The sequence below is a fragment of the Erigeron canadensis genome, chromosome 6 (genome assembly GCF_010389155.1).
Source record: "Erigeron canadensis isolate Cc75 chromosome 6, C_canadensis_v1, whole genome shotgun sequence".
NCBI classification, from domain to species: domain Eukaryota; kingdom Viridiplantae; phylum Streptophyta; class Magnoliopsida; order Asterales; family Asteraceae; genus Erigeron; species Erigeron canadensis.
The window spans coordinates 4,408,452-4,423,086 of record NC_057766.1 but is presented as its reverse complement, the minus strand read 5'-3'; the positions used below and the strand labels follow the sequence as shown (position 1 = coordinate 4,423,086).

General features: G+C 32.0%; 1 protein-coding gene and 1 long non-coding RNA gene across 8 annotated transcripts; both read right to left on the bottom strand.

Annotated features, from left to right (window-relative positions):
* Window positions 1-2,121: 2,121 nt before the first annotated feature.
* Window positions 2,122-5,084, bottom strand: LOC122603652. 7 transcript variants are annotated; one of them, XR_006324484.1, is made up of 5 exons: window positions 4,713-5,084; window positions 4,409-4,496; window positions 3,281-3,846; window positions 2,851-3,105; window positions 2,122-2,736 (listed from the first exon to the last, which is right to left on the bottom strand). It is a non-coding gene; the product is annotated as an uncharacterized LOC122603652 (long non-coding RNA). The 7 variants fall into 7 exon arrangements; XR_006324481.1 differs by having other exon boundaries at window positions 2,122-2,929; window positions 3,006-3,105; XR_006324479.1 differs by having other exon boundaries at window positions 2,122-3,105.
* Window positions 5,085-7,302: 2,218 nt separating this feature from the next.
* On the bottom strand, window positions 7,303-8,745 carry LOC122604160 (two-component response regulator ARR12-like). The gene is made up of 3 exons (XM_043777058.1): window positions 8,400-8,745; window positions 8,199-8,275; window positions 7,303-7,824 (listed from the first exon to the last, which is right to left on the bottom strand). The coding sequence occupies exons 1-3, from the start codon at window positions 8,743-8,745 to the stop codon at window positions 7,303-7,305; spliced, it is 945 nt and encodes a 314-aa protein (XP_043632993.1).
* Window positions 8,746-14,635: the final 5,890 nt, after the last annotated feature.

Sequence of the window (14,635 nt, the reverse complement as noted above, 5' to 3'; positions counted from 1 at the left end):
ATGAGTCTGTTACTGACCTTCTCAACTTAGTGCTGCTTTAAACCCAACAAAGTGTCAAAGTCTTCCAATAGGGATGATTTATTCTCAAACTTTCAATAAAAATCTATCCTTTGGACTTCACAGACCAAGAACATATCCTTCTGGATTTGGAGCTACCCAATTATAAAGCCTTGGCCATTTCGAGGGTGGGCTATTCTCATCCGAAGCTGAAAAATGTTTATACACTTTCCAAGTTGTGTTGAGGCTTAAAAGAAACAGAGACGTCAGGAATATATCTAATGCTTGATAGGCTAATTCGTCTTATATTAACTCTTCCGGTTTCAATGGCAACAAGTGAAAGGGCTTTCTCGGCAATGAAAATTGTGAAAACAAGACTTCGTACAAACATGAGTGATGACTTCATTAAAAGTTGTTTGATCCTTTACATTGAAAGGGAGATTGCTGACACATTTTCTACAGATAAGATAATAGATGATTGTGCTTCCAAAAAAGAAAGACGTGCCCAATTTCAAATGCCCAAGGTATAAGTTCTTGATAAATATAAATTTGTTGATGAGTATCTGTTTGTTTTGTTTTTGACTATAGTTATTATCAATGATAGGGTAGCTTTTGATAATATAAATTTGTATCTAGGATATGATTAAACTTTTGAAGATTGTTTTTGGCAAAGCTTATGTTTTAGTTTAACAGGTAAGTTTATCAATTTGAAACAATATGAATTCTTAGGGTCTTTTCGTCCCAGTGTTACTTTTACTTTCTATTATTTGATTTTAATGAATTCCTGGTTCCGCCCTTGCAAATTTGGCAACTGAAAAGTTCTATATCAAAAACTTACCTTTTAATTTATTGTTTATTTAGTTTTAGTTCACGTATGCTATTCATCAGAGCTGAAAAATAACATAAAAACACCTAATAGATTTGCAATATCCCTATGGTTCTAGATTATATAATTAACTAAGAAAACAATAAAGCAGTCGAGTGGGAAAAAAATGTATTTCATTCAGGCTTTTCATCAAATAGTTGATGTGCATCAGACACAATAATAATTAAATACACGTATAATATCTCTATATATATACAAAATGATTTTTGATAGCAAAGTGTTGACAAACGGGCTAATCCACTCAGAATTATAAACAATGATAATGATAATATACATGCATAATAAACCAAAATGACCAGTATCTTTATAATTAACATATACCAGAGAACACCAACAGCAACATTAGAGCAAGAATTAGTAGTAGATGAGTTATAGAAGTAACTAAGTAAGCAATAAATGTTATATTTAATAGTAAAAACTAACCTTTAACATCATATGCATCGGGTAATTCTTGCTGAAAATAGATAATCTTTTTTGTTCTAGGTCTTGAGTTATACAAGTAAATCCACTTGTTAAACATTTCAAGTTAACACAATATGAGAACTAAAAGTGACATTTTGTAAAAAATGATAGAAGGCAAGAGCTCACGTTGAATACTTGAGATTTGAAGGTCTAAGCTGAAACTTAGGGCGCGTTTTTGGAAGAAATGAAATCTTTCAAAGGAATTGGAATTTGAAGGAATGGAATTTGACGGAATGTTTTTGATTTTTTGAGAATTCAAGTGACGGAAGGAATCAAATTCCTTCTTCTATCCCCAAGGAATGGAGATAACATCAAATGATTAAATGTTTACATTCCTACGGAATGAGATTTCTCCTTCTTTGAACAACCAAACGCACTAAGAAATGGAATTGAATTCCAATTCCATCAGATTCCATCAAATTCGGTGAAACAAACGCGACCTTAGTTGGCTCAATCTCAACTTATGTGTGTATGATATATGATTTTTTTTTTGTGTGTGTGTTTTTTTTTTTAATTCAAGCATAAATTTAGGTTTTGCTAATTTGAAAGGGAAGGAAATTCAGTTATGAGATGAATCAGACTCCATTTTATAAAGTATTTTACTCACGTCAAGATTTGAACTCAAACTTTCAAGGTTTCAAGTTTCTTCAAATATCAATTTATTTATCAACTAGTTGGTTCCCCGCGCGTTGCGGCGGGAACAAATGGTTATTAGATGTATACCCGCGCTTCGCTGCAAGCACAAGTCAAAATTTGTATCGTTGTGGTCACAATAGTAATAGTAATTTAGTATTTTAATTGCTTTTAAACATCAAAGCTTTACAAATATGACAAACTTAAATGTGGCAGTGTTCATAGAAAATTCCTAAGGGCATAACATACATAACTCTATATCAAAAAGTTATACTTTTTAATACTTCAAATTTAATACGTTTCTGAACCATAACAATCTGGCAGATCAGTAAGTTCCAAAGAGAACCCATTGTTCCACTGCCAAGAGAAAACAACCCTTACCCCATTCATAGAAACCCAATCATGTACTGATCATAGTTCTTGCTTGTGTATCCATAATAGAATAGCTAACCCCGAACGCAGTAAACCTATTATAGCGTTTTCCAAACAAACTTCCTTTCTATTAAGCTCACCTGAAATCTATGGCGTGATTTGCTTCCAAGGGCGCGATTGAGAGAGCCTAACAAGAATAGAGGACTAAGAACGGGAACAACAATGGATCGACCAAATGACCTTCCTCCATAATTTTTGTGTTTTGTTTTCATATCTAATCTTGTCTTCCCTTTTGCTTTGCACTTCTTTCTTACAACTCTTATCTCATAAATGTACTTAATATCTTGCAGTCCATCCATGACTGATTAATGGAACCAAAACAAAATCTGCTCATGGCAGGTTTAGATAAGAACTTTATATTGAAAGAAAACGAACCTTCTAAACCCCTATTCTAAGAAGTTTCAATGAAAATTTTGTTTGGTTGGGCAACTTTCTCTGACCTTTTATTCTTGGAATCCATAAGTGTTATGTGAACTATCAGCCGCCAATAATCGATAGTCAAAAGGTCCACTTATTGCCCTTTGTAGGTGCAAAATTAGTTTGCAAGAAACTAAGTAATCACATGAATTTGCCAGCGATGAAAGAAAGAACTCACTTGAATAAACAGAAAGCATTTGCAAGCACATTTGGTAATGACCTCACGAAAGTGAAAAGCCAAGGAAGATTTTAACGGCAAATTAATTGGGTCCAATGATCTGCAAGGAAGTTAAAATGGTTATCTGCAGGTTAAAATGCTCCGAATGTTGCTACATAGAAAAGTGTCTATAATTAAATATGACAATGGTACAGCGGGAATACATGGAAAACGATTTATAGCAAATCTGATATATTACGTAGCTAATAAGCAACAAAGGATTAACTGAAACTAACTGATTCAACTTCATTGTATAAGTTTTCGTCTTTAACACTATTGTGGTTGGCTTACGGTCGCTAATCTCAGCGGAATGTTCATCTTGTAAAGAAATCTCATGGACAATATATGAATTAGGTGATAATACATTGAATGGTTGAACACAACCGTAGGTCCCTTCTATCAATAACCACATACATAAGCAGGACCACTGGCCTCAAACTAAATGCAACATAGCAAGTTCAATTCTATACTCTTAACATCAACAATCAGTGAAAGGAACCTATTTGCTTATAAATGAGTATATTATGTTTTTTTTTTATATATATTTCAAACAGGATTAGACTTGGGTTACAAAATGTAGCTTTTCAATCAAAACTATAGCTTTACAAAATGACCTTGACCAATTGCCCATTTTGTAACCAAATTGGCCTAAGGTTTAACAAATCATGTATTAAATGAGAGCTCTAAGGTTTACTTTAGCCACCGACGTTGTCTGTGACAGATACCTATGGTCGTAGTCGTCCTTTGCTTTCGATGACATTCATCAAAGTTCCCATCCAAGTTGTCAAATTGCATCTCTGCCCTAACAAAAATAAACTATATTCATGAGTAGATATATAATGTATTCTGAGCATTAAATAACGCGCTTCATAGCCTGTTTAGCAATTTTCCGATATTGAATAACACAAAATAACACGAACGCTAATGGTTTTCAGGTATGACATGAGTTATTTGACTAAAGATACTTACTAAACCAGTGTATTAGTGTAATACAATTATTACCTTATGACTGAACTTTTGAAAAGATTCACTCAGCCATTTGCCATAAGTACATAAACCACTTTTACTAATAACACAAAAGAATCAAGAGAAAGCAGCATGGTTGGATCAGTGGTAAACATCCTTGCCTCCGGAGACAGAGGTCATGGGTTCGATCCTTGTCCCATGCAAAGGTTGGAGGCCAGGAACTGGAAGCAGCCTATCTACTTAGGTAGAGGTAAGGTCTGCCTGCATCTTAACCTCCCCCATACACCATCGATGTATTGGGGCTCAAAACTCGCGGAAGGCGGCACTGAGCAGTTACTTACTTACTTACTTACTTACTTACAAAAGAATCAAGAGAAGGAAGTTGGAAAAGGTGGTACCAGCCTTCGGTTAAGTTGTAACCGATTAGGAAGTTGAAGCCAAGACCTTAATTTTATAAGCAAAAACACTCAACAGCTACAATTAAATCTACAAAATAAAACACACCCACATTAAGAAATATCAAAGTATGAAGACCCATATAACCAATATAAAAAGTTTAATGAAAAAAAAAAAACACTCAACAGATTATCCAGAAGAAGGGTGGGTAATTGGTAAAGTAAAGGCAGATGAAACATATGCAAACACACAAAAACAGGCAAGGTTTGTAGCCCTAGTTACATATTTAATAGTTAATAATGTTACCCTTAATGAAGCTCTGGGAAGAATCTGTTGATGGAGCGGCCGGCAACGGAGTGGCTGACTGTTGAAGAAGTAAGCGACCAAACTTTAAGATTGATGATGGAGAAGCGGGTAATCGATCGGTTATGGAGATGAGATAGTAGCATAGTGGGATGGAGAGAAGATGTAGAATGGAAACGGAGTAGAGAGAAGGCTCTGGAAAGTCGTTTGAGGCATTTTCTGACCGACCCGGCCCTCTAAAACCCGATTATTTACCTACCGACCGGACACTGTAGAACCCCACTTTTGAATTGTTATTGTATAATAATGATTGGCATGTAGGTTTAGTTTTGATTGTCATTGTTTAATGAGTAATGAGTGCATCGCCTTTGAGTTCTTGGCATGGCATAGTTAGTGATTAATTTAGGGTAGTTTAGTTGTGCTAGGTTATTTGGCTAATTGTTTAATGAGTAATGAGTGCATCGCCTTTGTGTTCTTGGCATGCCATAGTTAGTGATTAATTTAGGGTAGTTTAGTTGTGCTAGGTTATTTGGCTAACTGATTAAATTACGAGGTTTTTATATCAAATAAATTTTATTAGTAAATGCAATTATTGCGGATTGTGTGTATACTATTTTGGGTTAATGATTTGCATAGTTGATATGATTTGAGCTAAGTTTTGCGGCTCTTTGTCTCTCATGCCCCTTGTTGTATCTACACACAACACACAAGATCGTCATAAAGGAATTTATGGCGAACATACTTTTCTATAATCTGTTAACACCTTGTGCATTAGTGATATTTCCACAACCATAACTAAGTGAAGGCGGTTCTACAACAAACATACTCTTTTAATAACTTGAAGTGATGACGTGGTTTTAGATTAAATAAGTTTTATACATCAATGTAATTATTGCGGATTTTGTGTAGACTATTTTGGGTTGATGACCCGCATAGTTGTGATATCTTAAGTTGCACATGGGTGTTGACTAAGTTTTGCTACTCCTTGTCTCTCATATCATTTGTTGTATATATAACACGTAAAATCATAAATCATCATAAATCATCATAGTTGTGATATCCTTTGTTGTATATACACTCGGAGTCCGAGACCTTTTGTGTAATAGTGATAATTCTACAAGTATAACTAGTTATATTCCCCACTTAGCGTAACTAGTCCTAAGCATAACTAGTTATATACACTTAGGATATGGTAAACATGGGGTGAGTTATTTTGAGAACTTAAAAAAATAAATAAATAAATAAAACTTAACAACCATTCTGGATCATACATTTTTTCTCTCTCTTCAATTAAATAATAAAATTCACCCAAATCATTTAAAATGTTTTATCTTATAAACCGTAAATCATTAGACGAAACAAAAAACATGGGTACTCTTAAAATTCCGTTCTCTTTCATTAGAGATTCAATATATTCGATATACTTTTGACGACTTTTTAATTTTCGCTTTCTTTTTTATACTTACACATGTGTAGGTTGAACAAAAATTATGATTCGGAATGGGCTTTAATAAACAAAAGCTAGTAGGGACTAGGGATGATAGGTCATTGAGGGTGATAGGTCATAAAGGGTGATAGGTCATAGGGGGTGACCGGTGATGGGTGATCTACCTAACGGGCTTCGTCCTTAGCCACTATGGCTCCGCCATGGACTGATGGGCTCCGTCTTTTGCCACCATAGCCCCGCCATGGATTGACGGGCTCCGCCCTTAACCTTCATTGTTGTGTACATATGTTCATTTACTAATTTACATGTGAAAACAATGATCCTGCACATATGTAGGTACACAAGTACAAGAGGAAAAAAAAGACAAAAATTAAAAAATCGTCAAAAATATATCAAATTGGATCTCTAATGAAAGAGAACGAAATTTTAAGACTACTCATATTTTTTGTTCATCTAACGATTTACGGTTTGTTAGATAAAGCATTTTGAATGATTTGGGTGAATTTTATTATTTGATTGAAGAGAGAGAAAAGAGAAAGAATGTGTGGTCCAAAATGGTTCTTAAGTTTTTTTTATTTGTGGGTTCTTAAATAACTCTTCCTCGTAAACATACCTTATTTGACCGAGACCTTTTGGTGTAGTAGTGTTTGTTTTTTTTTCCGCCGTAAAAAGTTATTCTATCTTGCAAAAAGACATTTTTAGTCCTATATTAGTTGCCTTTAAAATTAACAATTTTGTCATATGTATAATTAGAAGATTTTCGAAATTTTATAATCTGCTTTTGTAAATGATCGAACACTTAAAATAGAAAGAACAAAGATTAAAATATAAACAACCAAATAAAATGAAAGAACTACATAACATTAAATTAATTAAAACATTTCATCACACATGAAAATTATCCAAACATCACATTATAGAAATCCTTATTATACTAAAACCCCATGGATCACTGTATGTGTTTATTGCTCCCTTTATTATCCTGTCATATACAGAAAAGATTTCATCAGATAATTATCGACAAAATATAATTATAAGACCATTTAACGTACTAATTAACTTATGGTAGTAAGCAAAAAACAACTTATCTAAAAATTAACTAACCTTATTCGGCATAGCATGATTGCAAGCAAGAGATAGAAAAATTTAGATATCGTTTGGACCATTACCACCCGAATCTCTTAGGAAATCAGGAAATTCCTCGGATGTTGATGGAAAGGTATGCTGATCGAACCCTTGACCAGCATGATCACGTGCACCGGGCAGTTCTTGCTGGAAATAGTTGGTGGTAGTTACCATACTAGCTTTGCTACCAAATCCATCATCTTGGTTTGAGCTTAAATCACTCGCGAATGGGATTGGGACATACGGTGTACATTTTTCAATATTGTTCCTTTGATGATTAGAAATATTCATCATAGATGCACTTCGGTAATTAGTACTATTGTTTTTCATGTTATTCATTTCTTTTTGCCATCCATTGATTGATAAGTTAATTCCAATAAGAGTACTACTTTCTTCTTGATCATTTTGGTCTATTGGCATACACCCAAACTTTCTTTCATCAACACCTTGTGAAAACAGATTATTAGGCAATGTATGATTCCTTGACGAATTAGTGAGCATTGTTTGCTTTTGTTTTAATCTCAAATTTTCCTTTCGGCATTTCTGATACACAATAACGATATGAACAAATATCAGTCAAAAGATTAGCAAAGATACACTACAACAAAAATGTCAATTGTTCACAGTTATTTCTTTCCTCGCATTTTTAAAAAGTGTGAAAAAATATGTCAATTTATTCGCATTTAAAATTGTATAAAAAAAATCATACTTAGAACTAATAGTATATATGAAGGGTTAATGTATCAAAATGTAACCAATTATGGACAAATGGTTATGTATTTTCAAATCCCGGTTATTGGATATACTGGTACCAGAGTCCATGTGACACCAACCATATAAGTTGTCACGTCTAATTACACCTTGTCAATTTGCAAGTTAAATATACCACTCATCAAAAATGAAATGCGAAAACCAACCTGCAGATGACTAGCAACCTGCATTCTTGTAAGACCGGGAACACCCATACGCTCTTGAATATCTTTCGGAAAACAGCCTAATATCACACAAAAACGCAAAATTAGCAAACGATCATAACAAGAGGAACCAATGGTCCAAACTTATTTATATTAGATGTCGTGAAAAATATTATTAAATCATGCTGAAAGATAAATTTATACTTCCATCTCCAAGCTCCCTAACAACTTTAAGGAATTTGCCATGAAGTTCTTGTGTCCATTGCACACATATTTTCTTCTTCATGCCACAAGTTTCATGATAATTATCGTCGTCTTGAGACGAATGACATCTCTTTTTAAGACCATAACTTTTCTTTCCGAGTATAGGTGCTTCATGTGTGGGCGTCTTATGGATCGAAATATTGTCATTATTCTTGAGCATTCTTTCTCTCATGACAGCTTGACGGATAATCCTCAATGCATCAATAGAAATTGGCTTCTTGAGAACATGAGAGGCGCCATTTTTAAAAGCTTCATATAGGAACATATCATCCTCTTGCTCCGACATCACTTGATAATAATTAATCAAACGAATTATATAGATTAATTAGCAAATATATCTATGAGGTGCGGAAGTGATAATAATAGATTAATTAGCAAATGTGTATCAAGTAATGTAAAAAAAATAAAATGACGAAGGCAGTGATGATAAGTGATGATGTCATATTGACATTGGTGTGTTATGACATAACTAATGAAAGAAGTGACGACTGTATATATAGGCCTTCAATATAAAGCTATGTTGACTTCTAAATAAAATTTCATTAATTATTTAAAGATAAAATAGAAGAAAATAGTTCTTTGTATATATTTTTTTTTCGAACATTCAGTCGGTATGCGATATCAGGGAAACCTCACCGTATAATGGTAAATCCTTGCACGTACCCTAGACAACGAGATGTTGATCATGGGCCGTTACAAGTATTCGGAAGAAAAAACCTCAATACTTGTCATCCCTATGGATCGAACTCAAGACCTTTGGTAAAACCTGGGATGCCTCTAACCAGTTGGACTAGTCATCATTGGCAGTATATTTATAACTATATTAATATGAAAGATGATAATCTTTAATTTTGAAACAAACAAATATAGTAATAGTAATAGTAATGATACAATAAAAATGTAACGGATTTCGTTTTTCCTTGCTGTTGTTTTAACTTTAATTTGTTTTAATTTTAGTCCCGATTAATAATTTTGGGTTATGTGCTTTTCAGCGCATCTACTAAAAACTTCAAGATCCGTATGGTAATTTTTTAAGATCATAACAAAAGGAGTAGAATAATAGATCGAGTGTAATTTAAAAACTTACCAACTGATAGTAGGTCCATGTTGATTGTTAATTTAAGAAATGTAAGAACATCGACGTCACACATGTCACGATCAATGAGAAGGAGATCAAATTTATTCTTATTATCTGATGATAGCAATCTTAAAGCGGCACCGGAATGATCAACACATGTCACTGTGAAGAAAAAATAAGATATAAGAAGAAAGTAATTAGTTAATCTCTATATATAATGCTACTTCACTTAATTATGTGATTTGTGTACTCGATCTGTTAATTATTAAATGCATATTTATTCGACTACAAATTAAAGTTTACATTTTTAACCTTTAATTAAGTTATTTCATACATATAGATGAATCATTGCATTCTTCTTCAACAAGATTATGACACGACCACATAAAATGATAAACTATCAAACGACAAATTTCATACTATTTATTAAGTTTTTTGTTTAATATTATCGAAAGTTAGATGGCTTTCCTCAAGAGTTTAATTTAAATTACTGGCTATCAAAAGTCATTTTTGACGAACGTCACAAATTTTTGACATAAATGTTGGTTATATGTGATATGTTTAATTATTAAAAAAAAAAAAATTATAACTGCATCCTTAGAGGCTATTATTAGTGTGTATTGTGAAATTATACATTTTATATCAAAACTATACGCTTTAATTATAGTTAGCAATGGTGAAACATAAAATCACAAACTTAATTCGAATAAAATCATTTGAGTTGAGTCTTTTGCTTACATGTTGATAACTTAAATCTTGATTTTACTATTATATATATATATATATACATAGGATAGATATCAATAAGAAGGTACTTTAAGGAGAGAAGGAAGAGAATGTTCGTCTTTGATTTTTTTTTTTAACTTACTTTTTTCTTTTTTTTCACTTTTTTCATTCTCTCTTTAATTAACTAATTCCAAATAAAAAAATTTTAAAAAAGGCGTCTGGTATCCCGACCATATTTTTGGTAACCCGACCAGACTATTAACGACAGGGGGTCGTTTTTACTCTACCAGATTTGTCATTACAGACAAGGGGCCCACACTATTTTGGAGCGATATGGTCAAGATACCAAAATTTTGGGTCGGGAAACACCAGGCGTAAAAAAATTTTAAATTTTTTTTTTTTCAAAAGGCGTAGCCCGTAAGCTATGGGCGGAACCTCTTAGTCTATGGCAGAGCCATGACGGCTAAGGGCGAAACCCTTTAGATAGATCACCCCATCACCGATCACCCCCTATGACCTATCACCCTCTATGACTTATCACTCTTACCAGCTACCCCTTATTAATAACCGTAAGGGCAAAGCCCGTACCGTACCCTTACTTGTATAACTCACTAACTCGGATTAGAATTTTTTTTTTTAAAGAAATTTTTTTTTATGGATTGAATTAATTAAAGAAAGAATGAAAAAAGTGAAAAAATCAAAAAAAAAAAAAAATCAAAAAAACAAGTTAAAAAAAATAAAATAAAAAAACGGACTTTCTCTCCTTTCTCTTCTTAAGAACCATTTCTCTACCCTATAAGGTTGTCCGGCACCTAAGCTTAGGTGTGGAACCCCTCACATACTAATATTTTATTATTTCTTGTTTAATGAATAAATGCATGGGCCCCCATGATTTTTATGGATTAAAAAAAACAATATGTGAGTGTTCGACACCTAAGCTTAGATACCCGACAGCCTTTTATTCTCATCCCCATATATATATATATATATATATATCCTTAAAAACCAAATTGACTTAGGTTTAGAATTTATGTAAACACTTATATTTCAAATAAATTGTTGATTAAAAACTCAAGTTGATTTTTAGACATATATATAACTTAAGTTGTTTATCATTAATTAAAAATAAAATTTTATTTAGAAAATAATATTTCAAATAGACAATCGTCTATAGACAAAACTATTTTCCCTATCCTGATCTCGTCTTAATCCCGGTAAGTAGCACTAAATGTCAAGTAGGACAAAGAGCGTTTTCATTTTTGATTATTTCCAGGATCAATACCGGAAAAATACCAAAAATATCAAGAATATCGGCATCATACTGAACCCGTATTGGATTCGGTTCATATGTACCAAGGTACCAGAATTGGTACGAGACAATACGAGTCTCATCTTCATCCCTACGAGACAACACGAGTCTCATATTCATCCCAACAATCGTCGTATATTACAAATACATAATTATAGTTTCCCGTCATTCATAGAAGATGTAAAACTTATTATTTTTTAAAAAAAACAAACTTTTACATATAAATACACCATTGCTAAAGATAAAATCTTGGTTTTTAATTCAAAATGCAAGAGTATGTACTAAGTGGACTAACCATACATTAACAAATGATGAAAATTATTTGGGTTTTGCTAAACAAAGTTTTAAGGGCTTTTATTAAGGTGCATTAAATAGTTTTATATTTTTCATAAAATTCAGGGTCCTGTACAACGTAATGAAATCCGGATTCATTTTATATTTTTTAAATTATTTAAATTTCTTAGGAGACTAGACTCAAAATAATTTGTGGTATTAATTTACCGTAGCATTAATTAAAATCTTGTTAGAGTGGATAAAGACGAGAATTTGTAGTTTTGTAATTGTGGGAGGGAAAAGTAAACGATAAAAGACCACCACGAGTGTTGCATTAATTAATGTAATGCTATTAGTTGTTTAAACTATAAATAAACAGAGATAGGAAAACAGATATAGAAAGTGAAGTGGCTAATAAAGCCAAACAATATACGTACATGCATGTTTGTAGTACTACACAATTTCTTCATCTTCGGATAAAAATATAATTGCTTATTTTTCATTTCTCTTATGTTTTAATTTTTAAAGAATTAGATATTATTATTGTATATCAACTTCAAATAGATTTTCATTTTATGTCATATTATCCACAAATTATTAAAAGAAATGCATTTTACGCAGAAACTTTACCTTCAAATAAACAAGAATGTAACACCTCACCAATATAAGCCAGAAAATCCTTCTTATGGTCAACAATTAGAACTTTGATCGAGCCATAAAACCCCATATTTTGTGCATTTTGGAGAAAACCATTGTACTTGAACATTTCAACACCCTCAGCTCAAAAGAAGACAATACTTAGAAATGTTTTTATAAAATGATAAGTTGAGTGAGACTATTACGAAAATACTGATCGATATTTATACAACATATATGTATATGTATATCTTGTCGCAAATCATTTAATGACTATGTGAGAATTAAAGCCAATAAATGATCAAGTTAAAAAAAAAAAAAGTCAGAAAGTCAGTTATTAACTAGAAATATATATTGCTCACAATTCACAAAATGACGATGTTTATCTCAGCATTTCTCTAAGCATTATATATTTTAAACTTCAAACCATTAGAGTATATGTAATGGTTGGTGTGACACATTAGCGTCACATCAACATCACACAATATCACCCCGCAACACCACACTATATTAAAAACAAATAAAAAAATAAAAAAGAACACACCACCCAATTTAATCTCAACATGGATTCATCCACTTTGTAACCTCCACACCAAATTCACTTTGAAGTTTTGCCGTTCAAAAAAAAAAATTCACTTTGAAGTTGTAGTGATACCACATCATGTGGTCAAGGTTATAACTTTCACCTCGTCCACACCATACCCTGATACAAATGCTCTTAGGGATAGAATAAACATTTCTATGGCTAGTATAAAAATGCTTTTAATTCGGTTAATATAATTAACAAGTGTTTAACCAATTCTTTTATTCATATCTTTTACCTCGCTCATTTTGTTAACCTTTGAATGAACTTAACTTTTTTTTAATCTGATTTTGGCCTATTTAAGCAAAGGAATCAAAACAAGATGCATATTAATTTTAATTTTTATTTTTGTTTAGGATCGTTATATTTTATTAATAAGTAATTTTTAATAGAGAAAAACATGATAAATATAGTACAGTATTACTTTTGACATTAATAATGATATCATCCTAGTCTAAAATCATGTTGCATTGCTATTGAAACGTCATTATTGTCGTTTTAAAATTTTCAACCACTTCTACTTAAGTTACTGGATAAATAAGTAATTTAGTAATAATTAATATTAAATTGTAGATTAGAAATATAGTTATATTATTCAACTTTTATTATTGTATTAATTAATATATATATATATATATAACATGTCAAATGGATTATAGCAAATAATTTTTAGTTATGTTTTTATGATATAAATGTTTTGTTAAATTTGATTAAATGCAAGTTATTAAGGAATCAAGCAGAGCATTTGATAGTTTAGAGTTTAGACTTTCATGTGTTTACTGTTTAGTAGGTTGTGACTTTTTAAACAAGACAGGTTTTTCATAAAATATTTTATTTTTATTTTGAGTTGTCATACTAAAAGTAAAATTTATAAGTGGTTCAAAATTAGACTTATTTAGATTTTCCTTAACCGAAATTAGAAATGATGATGTCAATCGATAGTCATTGTAATTATGAATATAATATATTTTTTAGGGAAATGATTAATCCTCCTAACAAATTAGCCTAAAAATCCTCCTAACTATTGGATTATGACATGTGGAATAATTATGGGGCAAGATTAGGAAAGAGATTTAGTGGATACCACATGTCACCTTCTTAAAGTGTTATAAGGATTTTTAGGCTATTTTGTTAGAAGAATTAGTCATTTTCCTATTTTTTTTAATGTAATATGTTAAATTATACTAGGTATATATGTAGGTGGGTCATTGGTAAAACTAATCTACACATGGTTCGAATCTCACTAACTACCATTTCTAGAAGTGCATTATAAAAAAAGGGGGGGGGGGGTTCGAGAGTCATGAGTTTCATACCAGACATAGGTCGTTCGAGCTTCGCATATTGGCCAATTGGATGTCATTGTGATATCTCAAATGCTAATTATTCCGGTTAATAAATAATAATAACAACTTAAAGTTTTGTTTTTTTTTTGAACAGTAGTGGTGATTGGACTCAGCGGCATGTCTCTTCATCGTCAGGTAGAGATCGACCACGTCACCAGCACAGTCAATTCGAGGGCATGACTGGCGGTGAAAGTCCCGCTACCATTCTTCTGAAACCAGCTAAATGCT

What these genes read in the sequence shown, in the direction of transcription:
- LOC122604160 (XM_043777058.1), bottom strand. Translation starts at nt 8,745, where the DNA reads ATGTCGGAGCAAGAGGATGATATGTTCCTATATGAAGCTTTTAAAAAT. An exon ending in TAGGGAGCTTGGAGATGGAA is followed by an intron (nt 8,276 to 8,399) that starts GTATAAATTTAT and finishes GTGTGATATTAG; the next exon opens with GCTGTTTTCCGAAAGATATT. An exon ending in AGGTTGCTAGTCATCTGCAG is followed by an intron (nt 7,825 to 8,198) that starts GTTGGTTTTCGC and finishes ATTGTGTATCAG; the next exon opens with AAATGCCGAAAGGAAAATTT.